At 34.6% G+C, this 18,066-nt stretch overlaps 1 protein-coding gene across 1 annotated transcript; it reads right to left on the bottom strand.

Annotated features, from left to right (window-relative positions):
- Nucleotides 1-8,851: 8,851 nt before the first annotated feature.
- On the bottom strand, nucleotides 8,852-14,496 carry LOC149130300 (adhesion G protein-coupled receptor G2-like). The gene is made up of 2 exons (XM_089345316.1): nucleotides 12,844-14,496; nucleotides 8,852-11,197 (listed from the first exon to the last, which is right to left on the bottom strand). The coding sequence occupies exons 1-2, from the start codon at nucleotides 13,043-13,045 to the stop codon at nucleotides 11,145-11,147; spliced, it is 255 nt and encodes an 84-aa protein (XP_089201442.1). The 5' UTR covers nucleotides 13,046-14,496; the 3' UTR covers nucleotides 8,852-11,144.
- Nucleotides 14,497-18,066: the final 3,570 nt, after the last annotated feature.

The raw sequence follows: 18,066 nt of genomic DNA, 5'->3' as shown, positions 1-18,066 counted from the left end.
ACGTTTTCGCGACCGAATGTGTGTCGTAAATTGAATGAGTAATTGGATATTGATTTGAATCATTTCATTTTCGAAGGTCATCACTGTTAACGAAGGCTGGTGCTACGAAATATGCAGATGTTGAAGAAGCGACGAAAAAACGATGGAGGCGCGAAATGGTATCTTTCAGAAGAGTTGTAGGACTGCTTCGAAAAGTGGAAAACTCGTCAGGACAGATGCTTTCAAATAGAGAAAACTTTGAAGGTGATTATACCGGTTTGTTTTGTATATATTGAGGGACAGTCGTGGCTGTGGGGTTAGAAGCATTGCTTAACACTCTAGGCAAGTGCCTTCACGCATAGCCTTGAGCAGACTAAAGCCTTCTGAGTGGATTTGATAGACGGGACCTGAAAGAAGCTCATTGTATATATATATATATATATATAAATATATATATATATATATATACATATATATAAATTGTAAATCCGAAAAATAACAACAAAACTACAAAGGATTCCGCGGTACACGTGTTTCAAGCTTTACATGTGTATAATATAATATGTGTATAATTTACAATGTAAAGCTCTCCTCAGCCGCAAAATTATTTCTCTCCCAGAAAATTATACCACCTCGGCGTTGAAGTAGGAAGAAAGGTGTGATGTAGGAAGTGAAGATCCTTTCGGTATTCTGTATAGTACTATACCTCGTATAATTCTCCACTCAGACATAATCTCTCCGGTCCTCCGAAAACCTTCCATATCTTGCCACGATTCAGTGTGTAGTGTTAAGTTGGTGGTTAAGAAAAATACAATACAATAAAAAGACATACACAGATATTCATGTAAAAAAGTAAGAATAAACTTAAAATAAAAATAAAACTTAAAATAAAATAAAATAAAATAAAAAAAATAAAAAATAAAGTGAGTCATATCGGTGGGGCGGGTAATCTAGGAAGTAATAAGAGAAAGTCTGGATAGTCAAGTAAGCTACATCTAAGCTATTTAGATGGGTTGGTGAAGGGTGATTATTCCGGTTTGTTTTGTATATATTGAGGGACAGGCGTGGCTGTGTGGTTAGAAGCATTGCTTAGCACTTTAGGCAAGTGCCTTCACGCATAACCTTGAGCAGACTAAAGCCTTCTGAGTGGATTTGATAGACGGGACCTGAAAGAAGCTCGTTGTATATATATATATATATATATATATATATATATATATATATATATATATATAAAAATTGTAAAATAAATAGAATAGATACAGAGATCTTAAAGGTCGTAAGGGATAGATATGTATGAGCTGTGTCTGTCTATATCAGTGGTGGGTCGTAAATAAGAAGTGTCATGCCAGAATAGACTTGGAATATGAAACATGAAACATGATATTCTTGTGGTGAGTGGTCAGTGGTCAACCTAAGCGAATTACAACTTAAGTGTACTAACCTATCTACATATCCATATCATCATGTTTATTGATGAATTCTTTAAGGTCTTCTATGTTATAATTACCCGTTCCACTTCCTTCACCCTTCTTCATCTAGATAAGGATATGTAGATAGGTTAGTACACTTAAGTTGTAATTCGCTTAGGTTGACCACTGACCACTCACTACAAGAATATCATGTTTCATGTTCCAAGTCTATTCTGGCATGACACTTCTTATTTACGACCCACCACTGAGATAGACAGACACAGCTCATACATATCGATCCCTTACGACCTTTAAGATCTCTGTATCTATTCTATTTATCACTTTATCTTCTTCTTCTACATTTAGATTGTTCCTCACCACCCTTCACCAACCCATCTAAATAGATTAGATGTAGCTTACTTGACTATCCAGACTTTCTCTTATTACTTCCTAGATTACCCGCCCCACCGATATGACTCCCTTTATTTTTTATTTTATTTTATTTTAAGTTTTATTTTTATTTTAAGTTTATTCTTACTTTTTTACATGAATATCTGTGTATGTCTTTTTATTGTATTGTATTGTTCTTAACCACCAACTTAACACTACACACTGAATCGTGGCAAGATATGGAAGGTTTTCGGAGGACCGGAGAGATTATGTCTGAGTGGAGAATTATACGAGGTATAGTACTATACAGAATACCGAAAGGATCTTCACTTCCTACATCACACCTTTCTTCCTAGTTCAACGCCGAGGTGGTATAATTTCTTGGGAGAGAAATAATTTTGCGGCTGAGGAGAGCTTTACATTGTAAATTATACACATATTATATTATACACATGTAAAGCTTGAAACACGTGTACCGCGGAATCCTTTGTAGTTTTGTTGTTATTTTTTGGATTTACAATTTATTCTTTCACCGCAACCACTAGCTGGAATGCACAGGTGCTTACAATTGTCAAGTATTACCTTTAAATTTCAATTTACCTATATATATATATATATATATATATATATATATATATATATGATCAGTGTATAATTTATGTTATTAAACTAATTTCAAAAAATTCATTCATATTTACATAATGGAAAAGGTTAGAAGTTAGAATGGAACTCACATTCATCCAATAAAAATATATATAATATAATTGAATATGTATATATATATATATATATAGTTATATATATATATATATATATATATATATATATGTGTGTGTGTGTGTGTGTGTGTGTGTGTGTGTGTGTGTGTGTGTGTGTATACATAGACACTTACGTACATACATTCATTCATACATACATACATAATTGTTAAAGAGAATAACAAACGTTAAGGATTCTACTGTGGACTACTTGCCCACTTCTCGTGACTAATATTGCATATTTATCCATGCCAAATTCCATGCCTCTGTATTTGCTGAAGATTCTTACAGTCTCTATTAAAAACCTATCTCTTTCCTATTTTTACTAAAAAGCTTCAGATCTTCCATATACATCAATTTGTTAATTTTCCTTTACTACTACTGAACTGATACCCTCCCTTTGCCTTCCTTAATGTTACACTGAGGGATATAAAGCATAAGACAAATATTATAGGGGAAAATGAGTCCACCTAGAAAATTGCTCTTTTGATATTAACTTTTCCTAAGAGTGTGTCAGCTGAGTAGAGATCTACTTTCCAATTCTTCATACTAAATCTAATTAATTCTGATACGTTCTCTGCTACACGGAATATACTCAAACATTCACCTATCCATGTATGTGGGATCATATCATAGGTTTTCCTATAATCAATGAATCTTATTGTTAATTTTTTCTATCTAGCTTTTTACTTCATTCAGAACTGCTTTGTCTATGTATAAATAGATCATGCGTCCCTCTCGCCTTCTTCCTGCAAATTCTTTCTCTACTTCTGGCTGTAAATCTTGCCCTTTACTACTACTACTACTACTACTACTACTACTACTACTACTACTACTACTACTACTGCTGCTGTCATCATTGTTATTTAAGAAGACGCACAGTATCCAGCATTGTGATGATGTTGATTGAAGAAGTTGTGTGTACCGGGGGTTTGTGCTCTCTGTCCAGTCACAACAAAAACCTCAGACATAGTACTTTACGCAATATGCATGCAATTCCAAGGAACGCTGGATTTTGCAATACGCTTTGGTTGTTGGGCATTTCTAGAGTTTTCAAATGTTTTTTCAGGTGAGGTGGTATTGAACCCAATGCTGGGATGACAACAGGGACAAACTTTATGTTTGAATCTTGTAGCTGTCACATCTCGACGATCTCAATTCTCAGATCTCCATATTTATCAAATATCATCATCATCATCATCATCACCACCATCACCATCACCATCACCATCACCATCATCATCATCATCATCATCATCATCATCATCATCACCATCATCATCATCATCATCATCATCATCATCATCTTCATTTTCATCTTCAGGGCGGCAATCTGGCAAAATCATTCGCATGCTGGGCGAAATGATTAGCGACATTTCGTCCGTCTTTACGTTCTGAGTTGAAATTCTGCCGAGGTCTACTTTGCCTTCCATTCTTTCAGATTTTATTAAATGAGAACGAGTGAAACCCTGCGGTTAATGTCATCCACTTGTCCCCTTCTGACAAACTCAGGCCTTGTGTTTATAGTAGAAAGGGTTATTATTATTTAGGTGTCGATTCATTTTCTTTTGTAATCCTTCCCATTAAGATTGTCCGCTTGGGAAGCGATTGTATTTGTTGGCCTTTCAAAGTTTTTCTCACAACTTTATCATTAAATGCAAAACAAATGTTTTGCTATCAAAAAATTAATTCGCGAAAAAAATAAGACGAAATACGAAGGTGTTATTAAGCAGATTACTTAATAAGTGTTATTTCAATATTTAAATGTTTTTCTGTCTACTCGAGATACCTAACTTTCTTTTATCATTTTGCCTGGAATGCCTAGTTTCATTCTTTTGTCCTTCAACTACATGGATCAACACTCCAAAAGTATGTATGTATGTATGTATGTATGTATGTATTATGCATGTATGTACGTATGTATGTACTTCACAACGGGAATTGATGTACTTAAGTTCCCGTAACATAGCGGTTCGGCAAAGCAACCGATATAATAGTTACCAGGTTTTAAAAAATAGATGCTGGGGTCGATTCATTTGACTAAAACTTGTTGACGACGGTGCCCCAGTATGGCCACATTCCAATGAATGAAACAATCAAAAAGATAATCTTCGGTAAATTTCTGACTCACTGACTCCTTCATTTGCCTTGTTATGACATTCCGTGAGAGTCGAGGGGGAATTAGAAAAAAATTCCTGTGTCACATGTCATTTGTCTTAATCCTATCCGGAATCCAGCCTTGTTTATTACTTCCCAATATAGGGTAAAGGAAATTTAAAGAAAAAGGGATGTAATAAGAGTTATATCCCTTACTCTATTGCTTCTATTTCTGTTTGTATGCCTGTGCACGCGCTCGTCTGTGATATACACTTGCTATCTTTGTCATGATTTGCATATTGATAACATCCTGATTATACTTCATTATCCTTCTCAATGCTCGGACACAATTATATTACAAGACTCTCTAAAAGATCTTCACAATCTCTTATATTGTTGTATGAGTGAACCGGAGCAAAACTTTGACGAGCGATATTACGTGTTGATTCTCTTTGAGTAACCATGAAGTTGGGACAATCTTCAGATATTCAACTCACTACTTACGTCCGAGTGAGCTGTGGAAATGGTAAATCTCCGAAAAAAATAAAGGTTCTGTGGGACAAAATAAAAATAACATGGTAAGAAATTTGCTTCCCAACAGCACTGTTTCGACTTCAGTGCCACAGCCTGATATCTTGGCCAACTTTCTTCTACAGCTTTGGGGTTACGAAAACCTTATGATTGGATTTGCTAGACGAAAGCAAAAATAAGACAATTGTGTGCTTGCGTATATATATATATATATATATATATATATATATATATAAGCAAACACATACACATGTATGTCTGTGTTTGAGTTTCGCCTGTCCAGTGCATTGCAGTAAGTGTTGGCGTTTTCGTTTCACCCACATCATTTTGAGTTGAGTGCTACAGCGTGGGCAACTTTCTACTACAGCTTATGAGTAGATATGGTAGAAGGACGCAAACGTTAGCTGATTGTATATATATATATATATATATATATATATATATATATATATATATATATATACATACATACGCACAAAAACACGTTTATTTGTATGTTTGTGTTTCACCTGGCTAGAGCTTGGCAGTCGGTGTTGGTGTGTTCATGTCCCCGTATATTAGCAGTTTCGGAAAAAGAAATGGGCCGTATAAGTACCAGGCTTTAAAAACTTGTACTGTGGTCGATTCATTCGACTAAATTCCTCCCACTCCTGCCCCAACATGACCGCATTCTAATGATTGAATCCAGTAAACGATGGAAAAGGTATAACTCGGCTTTTCTGAAGAAATAAATATATTAAGACAGAAACTTATTTTATCTAAATTTATTATTATCTTTTATAGATTCATTTCCAAATGTTATTAAGCAGATTACTTAATAAGTGTTACTTCAATATTTACATTTTTTTCCTGTCTACTCGAGATACCTAACTTTATTTTATCATTTTGCCTGGAACGCTTATTTTCATTCTTTTGTCCTTCAACTACATGGATCAAAATCCCAAAATTTTCTTGCGCATTGTACAAATATGTCGAAAGCAATCATTTCCTTTTATAAGATCATTAGTGATTCATATGTCGTTTACGATTCTCTTATGTTGTATGAGTGAACCGGAGCAAAACTTTGATGAGCGATATTACGTGTTGATTCTCCCTGAGTAACTATGAAGTTGAGACATTCTTCAGATATTCCACTCACTGCTTACGTCCGAGTGAGATATGGAAATGGTAAATCTCCGAAAAATAAATAGTGGTACTGAGGGAGAAAATAAAAATAACAATATAATTTACCAGTCGGTTGTTGTGTATGGTAGAAAGTGAGGTGCCGATTTATTATGCAATCAACATTAGTTGAAATGGTATAGTTTGTCATCTACACCGACCTTTTGGTGTGTAATGATTGAATCCAGTAAATAAAAGATAATAATTGGAAATTTGTACTAAATAACTTGGCTCTTCTGAAGAAATAAATATTTTAGGACAGAAATTTATTATATCTCAATTTATTATTATCATTTATAGATTCATTTCCTAAACATTGTAGCAAGAAACCATTTCATGAAGAAAAGTTAAAATATATTAATAAATAAAACGGCAACAGTGAAATTTGAAAGTATAGAAAATGGACAAATTTCAAAACGAAGCAAGATTTTCACATTTCCTTCGCTTCACCCGATTGTCATGCATTTAGTTGTGTTTCAAATTATAAAGCATTATTGCGGATTATGCGGATTATATAGTCTCTTTGTCGCATACTTTTGATTTAATAAGCTAAAATAAACGTATGTTATATGAAAATTTGGTTAATGTAATATAAATAGAAAATTTAGTCTTCTGAAGAATAATATGATCAAAGGGGACACTTGAAGACGTATGTATGTATGTATGTATGTATGTACGAAGGGGTAGCCGAATGTAACCGGAGATGCTGTTTGTGGGTCAAGTTGTAGTTCAGGCTTCGGCTGCCAGAATCTACATGACGCCAGCACCAGGCATCAGTATGCCGACGGGCGTCGTCGAGTGCCCTGCTGCTATGTGATGCGTCATTGCTTTAAATGGGACAACGAGTCACTCTGGAAAATTCCTCTTTTCATATTAACTGTACCTAAGAATGTATCACCTGAGTAGAGATCTAATTTCGAATTCTTCATACTAAATCTAATTAATTCCCATACGTTCTCTGCTACACGAAATATACTCAAACGTTCACTTATCCATGTGTGTGGGATCATATCATAGGCTTTCCTATAATCTATCCATGTTATTCTTTTATCACAGTCATTAAGTGTCGAGGGTGAACTGGAAAAAAAATTTCTGTTTCATTGACGTCACTTCTGGTCTTCCTTTCAATCGGAATACATTGTTATTCATCATCTCTCAGAAGGTAATAGAAACAGATTTACAGAAGGGATGCAACAAGAGTTATGTCCCTTACTCTAATCCTTTTATTTCTGCATTCATATATTGTGCGCGCGCGTATATGATCATAACTTGTTACTTTCCTCATCTTTGCGTGTTGATAACATCCTGATTATATCTCATTATCCTTCTCAATGCTCGGACACATTTATATAACAGGACTCTCTAAAAGATTTTCGCAATCTATTATGTTCTACGAGTCAACCGGAACAAAGCTTTGACGAGTGATATTACGTGTTACTTCTCTTTGAGAAACTTTTAAGTTTGGACATTCTTCAGATATTAAAATCATTGCTTAAGTCAGAGGGAGATATGGAAATGGTAAATATCCCCCCACCTCCAAAAAAAAAAAGGACTGAGAGAAAATATAAAAATGAAAATGTAGTTTATCAGTCGGTTGTTGTCTGTGATAGAAAGTGAGGTGTTGGTGTAATCTACACCGACTTTTTGATCATTTAAAATTCATCAATTTAACCGATTTCCGGTTGAATTAATATATAAAGAAAAAAACTGTTATGATTTAAACACTTTTAGTCCTGAGCCCATTAAAAGAATTCTTGATGAGAGCAAAAGAATTTTACACACAGGTTATTCGAGATAAAGAAGCTGCAATAGAATTTCTCCGACGTTATGAACTCCTTGATGAATATAGAGATATTGATCCATGCAGCAAATGTGGAGGAATAATTTGAAAATTTATAACAAAATTTTGAATGTAGATCACAAGCTAATCTAGATTTAAGTCGCTATAGATCACAATGTCATGTAGATCACATACTACACCGGCACCGAAAATGAATGAGAGAAAATCGACGAAATTAATTTGTAAAATTTGATAGAGCAGAATTAATTAATATTTAGTTTATAGGCACAGACGTCGCCGTGTGGTAAGAATCTTCCTTCCCAACCACATGGTTTAGAGCTCAGTCACACAGCGTGATATCTTGGGCAACTTTCTTGTACAACTTCGAGCTTACCAAAACCTTATGAGTGGATTTGGTAGACGCAAGCAAAACCAAGCCAATTGTGTATATATATACACACATGTATGAGTGTTTGTCTTTTCCCGGAGTAGTGCTTGGCAGTCGGTGTTGGTGTGTTCACGTCTCCATAAAGTATCGGTTTTGGAAAAAGAAATCGATAATATAATTACCAGGCTTTATAAAATTTTACTGTGGTCGATTCGTTCGATTAAATTCCTTCCGTGCCTGCCCCACCACGGCCGTAGTTGAATGATTGAATCCGACAAAAGATAAAAGAAGATAATAGGAAAATGTACAACAATGTATTGGCTCTTGCCAAGAAATAAATATTTTAAGACAGGAATCTTATTATATCACAATTTATTGTTATCATTATAGATACATTTCCAAAACATTGTAGTAACGAACCATTTTATTACGAAGAGTTAAAATACGAAATCGAAGAATAAAAGGCAACAGTGAAATTTGCAACTACAAAATATCGAGAAATTTTAAAATGAAGGAAGATTTTCACATTTTCTTCCTTTCACCCGATAGTCATGTGATTAAACGTGTTTAACATTATAATGAATTACTGCGGATTATGGGGATTACATAGTCTCTTAATCGTATAATGTTGTATTAAAAAGCAAAAATAAAGGTATATTATATGAATGTATGTTTAATGTAATATAAGAAGAATTTTTAGTCTTTTGAAGAATATGATCAAAGGCGACACTGTATGTACGTATGTACGTATGCATGTATGTACGTATGCATGTATGTACGTATGCATGTATGTACGTATGCATGTATATATATGTATGTTTGCATGTACACACACACACACACACACACACACACACACACACACAAGGTGAAAGGCAAACGACAAATAAACTAGTAAAAATTGTTCTGCATTGAAAACTTGATGTCGTTTTAGGTTTAGGTTTTGGCTACTATTTCAAGCATGGTGGTATTTATTAGATACCCCTATTTATAATTTAAAAAAATTATTATAACCTATATAGTTTTTCTTCCCATGCTGCCACTAGATTTGATCTCTATTCAAAATAACGATCTTGTATGTGTATATCTTTGGGGTCCCGAAAGTAACTGGAGGCGGTGTCTGTGCGACAAGCCGGTTGTTGTTCAGGCTTCCGCCGCCAGAAGCTACAGTATGCCGATCGGTGTCGTCGAGTGCTGTCCTACTGCCTTGTGGTGCGTCTTTGCTTTGCAGTGCTTGTCCTTTGTTTGTCGAGTTTTGCGATGGCAGAAAAGAAGAAACAGCGTCCTTCCGTGAAATTCTATTTTCTGCAAGGACTTCTAGGGAAAACAGTTGTCATGCTTCCGGCAGCTTACAATGACGCTGCCTTGAACAAAAGAAAAGTTTACGAGTGGTCTTCACGCTTTAGGAATGGTCACGTGTCGCTTGAAAACCAGCCTCGTTCAGGACGGCCGTAGACTTCCCGAACGAATGAAAACTTCATGAAAATTCATGAACTGATCTTGGTGGATCATCACCGAAGAATTGACGAACGTGTTGATATGACTGCTGTGTCCTGGAACTCTTGTCAACTAATGTTGAGCGAGGAATTACGAATGAAAAGAGTTGCAGCAAAATTTGCGCCTCGCTTACTCACAGAAGATCAAAAGTTGTCACAACTGAATGCGTGTCGTAAACTGAGAGAACAGTTGGAAATTAATCCGAACCTTTTTCTGAAGGTCATCACTGGTAACAAAAGCTGTTGCTAAGGAATTTGCAGATTTGGAAGAAGTGAATAAAAAACGATGGAGGCGTTAAAACGTATCACTTCGCAACAGTTCCAGCGTTGATTTGAACAGTGGAAAAAGCGTCTGCATTTAAATGGAGAATATTTTGAAGTTGATAAAAGCGTAAACATTTAAAACTAATTGAATAAAATAATATTGCAAAATTCCGGTTTCTTGTGGGTACTCTCGTGTATATTTAGGCGCAGGCGTATCTGTGTGGTTAGAAGCACTGCGTAGCACTTTGGACAAGTGTCTTCTTTTATAGCCTCGGGCCGGCCAAAGACGTGCGAATGGATTTGCTAGATGGAAACTGAAAGAAGCCCGTCGTGTATGTATATATATATATATATATATATATATATATATATATATATACATACATGTGTGTGTGTCTTAGAGTCTGTGTTGGCCTCTACTTCACCGCTTGACAACGGGTGTTGCTGTGTTTACGTCACCAAAACTTAGCGTTTCGGCAAAGTACCAGGCTTGAAAAATAATAAGTCCTGGTGTCGATTTGTTCGACTAAACCCTTCAAGGTGATGCACCAGCATGGGCGCAGTCAAATGACTGAAACAAGTGAAATATACAAGAATATATATAAACGTATATAAAAAAGTAAATATGAAATTGGCAGCTGGAATATATTTGCTGCCTTTGAAATCAAGCAAGGTTTTCAGGTTTTCTGAGTCTCAGCGATGGTCAGGCATTTAAGCTTCTTTAAAATCGTATGATTTTGGATTATACAGTTTCTTAGTTACATTATGTTATATTGATAGGTAAAACTAAAGGTACGTTATATCGAAAAATGTTTAATATAATATAAAAAGGAAATATAATCTTTTGACGTCAAAGACTTGTCTTGAAAACATTTCCTTGATTTTCATTTATAAGTCCGTCTCTGCTGTTTCATCTCCTGCTTCCTTACCGAAGCTTGACGCTGGAAGCATAACCAGAAAATTATGTAAACATTAATTTTTTTTTCCAAAAGTAAAATATGTTACTAGAGAAGAAGCAGGGATGAACAACAAAATTTATATTGAAAGGAGTAATTACACTACTTAGCAGTAATAATTTTCAGGAGTATGTTGTGAAATATCAACAAATATTGGTTTAGGAATAAAAAGATGAATGGTTTACTTCTATTCAGTTAAAGGTTTGCATCCCTTATATTTTACGTAGCTGTATGTATATTCATTCATTGTGTTTGTGGTTTAATTTTCTACACTGCTAAATGAGTATTTTTTTGGCATATGTGTGTGTATATATGGATATGGACAATATATTTCACATATGCCACTTGCAGCTACGAAGTGTATTTTTGATTAGTTATCTTAGGAACGGACGTGTCCTGGTAGGCGTCTTGGAGCCAGTCACTTTGGCTGTCTTACTTTGGAGACAGCTGTATTGTTCATTACAAGACATTAACTCTCTTGTTAAATTCCTTACGGACATATCAATTTATTTGCCTTTTGAATCATGCAATTTGATTTGTCACAGGCTTTAATATCTCTATTCCATTTTGAAAATTCTTATTTCATTCTGTTTGTTTATAAATATCTTCGTACATTGATTGTATTTCGCCGGATGGTTGAATATCACTCGAGGAAATGGGTTTCTTTTGCGACAATGTGGAAGGTGAATTTACATAATGTAATATGTATTGCACATTGTATGAGACATGAATAGGCGCAGGCGTGGCTGTGTAGTATGTAGCTTGCTTACCAACCACATGGTTCGGGGATCAGTCCCACTGCGTGGCACCTTGGGCATGTGTCTTCGCCTATAGCTTTGGGCGACCAAAGCCTTGTGAGTGGATTTGGTAGACGGAAACTGAAAGAAGCCCATCATATATATATATGTATATGTATGTATGTGTTTGAATGTATGTGTTAGAGTGTCTGTGTTTGCCCCCCCCCCCCCCCAACATCACTTGACAACCGATGGCAGTGTGTTTACGTCCCCATAACTTAGCAGTTCGGCAAAAGACACCGATAGAATAAGTACTAGGCTTACAATGAATAAGTCCTGGGGTCAATTTGCTCGACTAAAGGCGGTGCTCCTGCATGGTCACAGTCAAATAACTGAAACAATTAAAAGAGTAACCGTTCTATTGAAATAGTGTAGTGACGTTTTGAAATATCCATTCTTTATTGCTTACTACGCACACACGCGCGCGCGCGCGCATAAATGAAATAACAATAGTTTGACTCACTTCCACATTTGATACATGCAACTGTAATGCCCTGAGTGCCCCTTTCTTTCGTTTGTCTTCATGTGTATGTATGTACGTATGTATATATACATATACACTCAGAGAATATATATATATATATATATATATGATGACAATGATGATGAAGATAATGACGACGATGATGATGACGATGATGACGGTGATGATGATGATGATGATGATGATGATGATGATGATGGCAGTGGAGTTGATGTTTATGATGATGTCTATCGTAACGGTGGTGATGTTGATTGCGATGGTGTTGGTAGAAGCGTTGTTTGTGACTACCCCCATCATGGCAATATTGATTTTCTTGGTGGCAGGAATAAGAGAGACCAAATTGCACTTACCTTTTATATTCTTCGGAACTTCCCTCAGCGTCTGTGGTTTTTGTTTACATACATACGGGTAGATTATATCCCTGATATTTTTTTTGTATATGCAGTAGAATATGAAGATAAACATTCCTTGAAGAGTATTGAAGATGGCAAAAAGATAATTAAACACTTCTGCTGCTTCACCAAAAGCGAAGAACGATAACATCCACGGCATTCCAAGCGGGAAGCATAACCCAGCGATGCCAAAAACACGAATTGTTTTTGTTTTGTGTTCAAATGTCTTGTCATGTTGGCTTCAGATAAGACGCCACATAACGAGAGAAAACATGGTAAGGTCGAAGGGGAGAATGATCGCCACCGGAGCCAGGAAAGCAGCATAGAAAGGTGTGTTGAATAACCAACAGCTACAAAGAAATAGAAAGGCAATCATTAAACTCTGTGTTGATTAGAGTTATGGGTCTGAAACGTTCAATTACATCCCCACCACTGTTCACCTCTTCCCTCATTGGCGTCACTACTTCCCGGCTTACACAACTGAGAATTCTCCCGTTGTGCTGCCAGTTGCAGTAGATAGCTGCGAGAAGATTGGTAAACAAGCCTGGAATGTCTATATAAAACTCGTAAAATACACCAGCCAAACCAGACGATTTATGTCTCATACCGTCGCTCAAAGCTTCTCGTTTCTTGACTGCTGTTCTCAGCATTGCGCAGCCGATACGAGTGGTAGGCGATTGAGGTAGGAACTATAGCTTACTGCCGTCCCCGAGTCTCCGATTGCACCAAACAGTCGCTCGAAGTGCCGATAGAAAAGCTATTGATCCTACTCTAATCGCTCTCTTGTGAGTGCACCACCAAATGTTGCTGACGATTGTTTCTGTCATCTGTCATTTAACCAATGTGCTAATTCAGTCCATGTAGGTTTTACGCACCGGGAAAGACGCGTTGAGCTTCCAGTAACGATATCCGTGTCTAAGTGTTCCGTCTAGGTTGACCATGGAGATCACTGATTTGTGGTTTGAATAAGCGACGACTGTTTGTAGCTGTGAACGTTCGTATCTCGAACTCGAAATCCAGGCCTTTTCTAAACAGTAAAAGCCACCCTTCATTTCACTCTAGGCCGACTAAGAGATGCGTAGATATCACAGTCGTCACAAATTGGGGCTACTGCGTCTGTGTCAGAATTCCTGGTCGCTGACGGCAACTAATTAAAATTTCTATTTTCAAATTGGAGGACACGACACCACTAACCGCTTTAAATAAACATTAGTCTTTCTTCTATTTAAATAATCCTGCTTTAGTCTTGGCTTTTGAAATTCTCTCGACAACACGCTTTTATACTGAATGCTTATAAGCTCAGTATTGACACTCATTTCTAAAACGTAACACATAACGTCGCTATTGCATAAACACACACACACATCATTAATGATATTCTTCTACACTTCTTCCTGGCAAACAAAAGTTACACATTAAAAAATTACATGTTGACGTAACTGTTCATTCCAGAAGACAAAAGATATGAAACTGTGTTTTTTTTTATTTCTGTATGTGCGTGAGGGTTAACGGATTAATTTGAGTATAATAGAATTAAGTGAAATGAAGAATAAGATAAAATAAAAAGATAACAATTTTAAAAAAATAAGATAAAAAATAAACTTAAAATAAAACAAAGAAGTAGAAATAGAATGAAAATAAGGTAGAATAAAATATACATATATAGGTACATAGAGACATACATATATAAAATACACATAAATATATACACACATATATAAATACATACGTCATTATATAAAGAAACAACTTGTGGACTTCTTATATTAAATTAAATTTGTGTACATGTGGTTAAGCATTTCTGGAAAGTATCTAATTATAACAGTTTATCACTATACGAGTGAATGCAGAATTATATGGCAATAAAAGACTCAGTTATATATATATATATATATTATATATATATATATTGTGTGTGTGTGTGTGTGTGAAAAAGAAGACCGAAAATGCTACTTTTTTAAAAATTAGGTACATTTAAATTTCTTTATATGAATACATTAAAAAAATGTTCTTATTTTACATATTTCGGTTGTTTAAAGACCTTATCAAAAATGTGTACTTAAATAAAATAAACGTTCATAGTGTACTTTTCTTTTCCCTGCAAGAGCACGTGGTAATTTTCTTTAATACATATATATATATATATATAAATATATGCACGCATATACACACACGTGCATAAGCATTACAACATCCAATTTAATAGTATTTATTCATATTATAGTATAAATAAATTAATGATTAGATCACATTGATTTACGTAAAATGCTATTTGCATAAAGCATAGGTATATACCTCCCATATAAGCAGCACGATGGATATGTGTTATTTGTTTATATTTGTTTATATTTGTTTATATTTGTTTTATATTTGTTTATATTAGCGATGGCTAGAAATTCTGGTGCATTATGTCATGATAATTGGTGTTTATAGAATAATTACAGAATATTCTCAATACATAAGAATTTAGTTCATCTCTATTAATTAATTAATAAGTATTATTAAATATTCTTTTACTCTTTTACTTGTTTCAGTATTTTGATTGTGGCCATGCTGGAGCACCACCTTTAGTCCGAGCAAATCGACCCCAGGACTTATTGTTTAGAAGCCTAGTACTTATTGTATCGGACTCTTTTGCCGAACCGCTAAGTTACGGGGACGTAAACACACCAGCATCGGTTGTCAAGCGATGTTGGGAGGACAAACACAGACACACAAACACACACACATATATATACATATATACGACGGGCTTCTTTCAGTTTCCGTCTACTAAAATCCACTCACAAGGCTTTGGTCGGCCCGAGGCTATAGTAGAAGACACTTGCCCAAGATGCCAGGCAGTGGGACTGAACCCGGGATCATGTGATTGGTAAGTAAGCTACTTACCACACAGCCACTCCTACGCCTATTGTTTAAATTTTATATTTAGGTGATAGGCCAAATATAATGTGTATAATAAGAGAAATATTCTATATTATTCAGTTATGTATAAATTTAGAAAAGGGTATTACAGTAGTTATAGATAGAAATGTGGTGCATTACGTCATCATAGTTAGTCTTTATAGAAATAGTACGAAACATGCTCGATACATAATGACTAAGTTAATCTCTAAATTAATTAATAATTATTATTAATCAGTGTTTACAATTTTTTTTATAATTCGAATTTTAATTCTCAATGTAAGGTAATAAAGTTGAAAATAGTATGTATTAATAAGATATAATCGATAATATTCAATTAGGTGTAAATAACCCTAACCCTAAGCGTATTACATTAGCAGAATTTATGGTCAAATGGAGCCTGAACATTTTTCTAATAAGTGGGGTATTGTGTATATATATATATATATATATATATAATATATATATATATATATATTATAATATAATATATATATATATATATACTTCTATTCTACCTTACTTTATTTTCATTCTTGTTTATTCTTCATTTTATTTTAATTTCATTTCTTATTTTATTTCTATCTTCTAATTATATTTTATCTTACTTTTACTTTAATTCCATTATACTCAAATTAATCCATTAACCGTCAGGCACATACAAACATTTAAAAATTCTAAATAGCTAGTCTACTGGATTGAACAGATAAGTCAACGTGTAATTTTTTATGAAATTTTAGTCATAATTTTTAAATGAAAATTTAATGCACAAATTTGTAATTTATCCTATGAGTATAAATGGAAACAATTGTAGGAAGAAATGATTATCAATTTATTAAAAAATAAATAGATATTAACCACTAACTCTTCGTTTTCTCCTCTTATTTTGTATATGTATATATATATTATATATATATATATATATATATATATATATATATTAGGGTGTGGTGAATAAACAGTCATCTAAATTACGCTTAAATAAACATAACACTGACATCTCATTTAAGAGATATATTAACCAAAATTACATAAAAATATCTTGAAATAATAAAGAGTATTCTTTTTTCTATGAAATCACCTCCAGACGACTTCGGAATCCCATGCAACTCTTCTGGATGGTCTCCTTGTTTTAATCAATGCTGTCATGTTCCTTGACATGTTCTTTGCTGTTACAATGAGTTTTGTTGGTCTCTCGCTCAACTGCGCCCCGCACATAAGAGGGTTGCAATCTGGGAAGTTAGGTGGGCAGCTGTTAGGGGTGATGTGGTCGCAGAAGTTGTCTGACAGCCATGATTGGGATCTCCTGCTTGTGTGGCATGGTGCAGAGTCCTGTTGCCAGAAAGGAGTCTTCCAGCAGCCACCTCTTGACCCAGGGCAACACTACCTCCTCCAGGTACTTGATCTAGGCCACCGTATTGAGGTCTGAGGCCAAGTGGGAAGATGAATGGAAGCATAATATCACCATCACTAGTGATCACTCCAAACACCATGATGTTGACTGGATGTTTGATTTTTATCACTCTCGATACATGTTCTCAGATTGCACTGTCCTCAGATTGAAACCAAACACTATGAAACTTTAAATATTGGAGCTTCCAACGCAAATGCCAAGCAGTACAACAGGTCGTTCCCAAATTTCTGGCAGAGTTAATTGCATCATGCTGCCGTTTTTCTCCAGACATTGTCCAAATGACCCTACTATACTGTGTAGTCGACAAAATCAAAAACCAACAATGCGCATACGCAAAATAAAAAAAAATTTAATGGCGATAATTTGCCCATCGCACCCTGTATATATATATTATATATATATATATATATATATATATACACGTATACAAGCACACATATACATGCACAGATACATATATACATACACAGATACACATATACATGTATATAAGTACATGCACAAAACATCCATACATGATATTAATTTTATAAATTAATTTCTGAAGGTCTAGAATTAAAACAACTGTCAGAGATATCAAATTTTTAATTAATAAATAATAATTTATTAATTACCTCTCTATTTTCTTTTGTTATTTTAAATAAAAATATATATATATAAACCACGGTTTATATAGTTAGTATACGGTTGAATATTAGTTGTAATGTTCAACATTCTCTGAATAGGTAACTAACCAGTACTTTCATTTGATCCAAGCATCACTTAATGAGATATATATATATATATATATATATGTATGTATGTATATATGTATATGCATATATATATATATATATGCATATATATATATATATTCAATAGGG

The sequence above is a fragment of the Octopus bimaculoides genome, chromosome 29 (genome assembly GCF_046866305.1).
Source record: "Octopus bimaculoides isolate indiv1 chromosome 29, ASM4686630v1, whole genome shotgun sequence".
Taxonomy (NCBI): Eukaryota; Metazoa; Mollusca; class Cephalopoda; order Octopoda; family Octopodidae; genus Octopus; species Octopus bimaculoides.
The sequence above is the reverse complement of the archived record's forward strand: the minus strand, read 5'-3'. Positions and strand labels throughout refer to the sequence as shown.

Excerpts from the sequence above, each read along its gene's own strand:
- LOC149130300 (XM_089345316.1), bottom strand. The coding sequence starts at position 13,045 with ATGCCGTGGATGTTATCGTTCTTCGCTTTTGGTGAAGCAGCAGAAGTG. Across the intron at positions 11,198-12,843 it reads AGTTCCGAAGAATATAAAAG|CGTCAAGCTTCGGTAAGGAA; the intron begins GTAAGTGCAATT and ends TTATGCTTCCAG.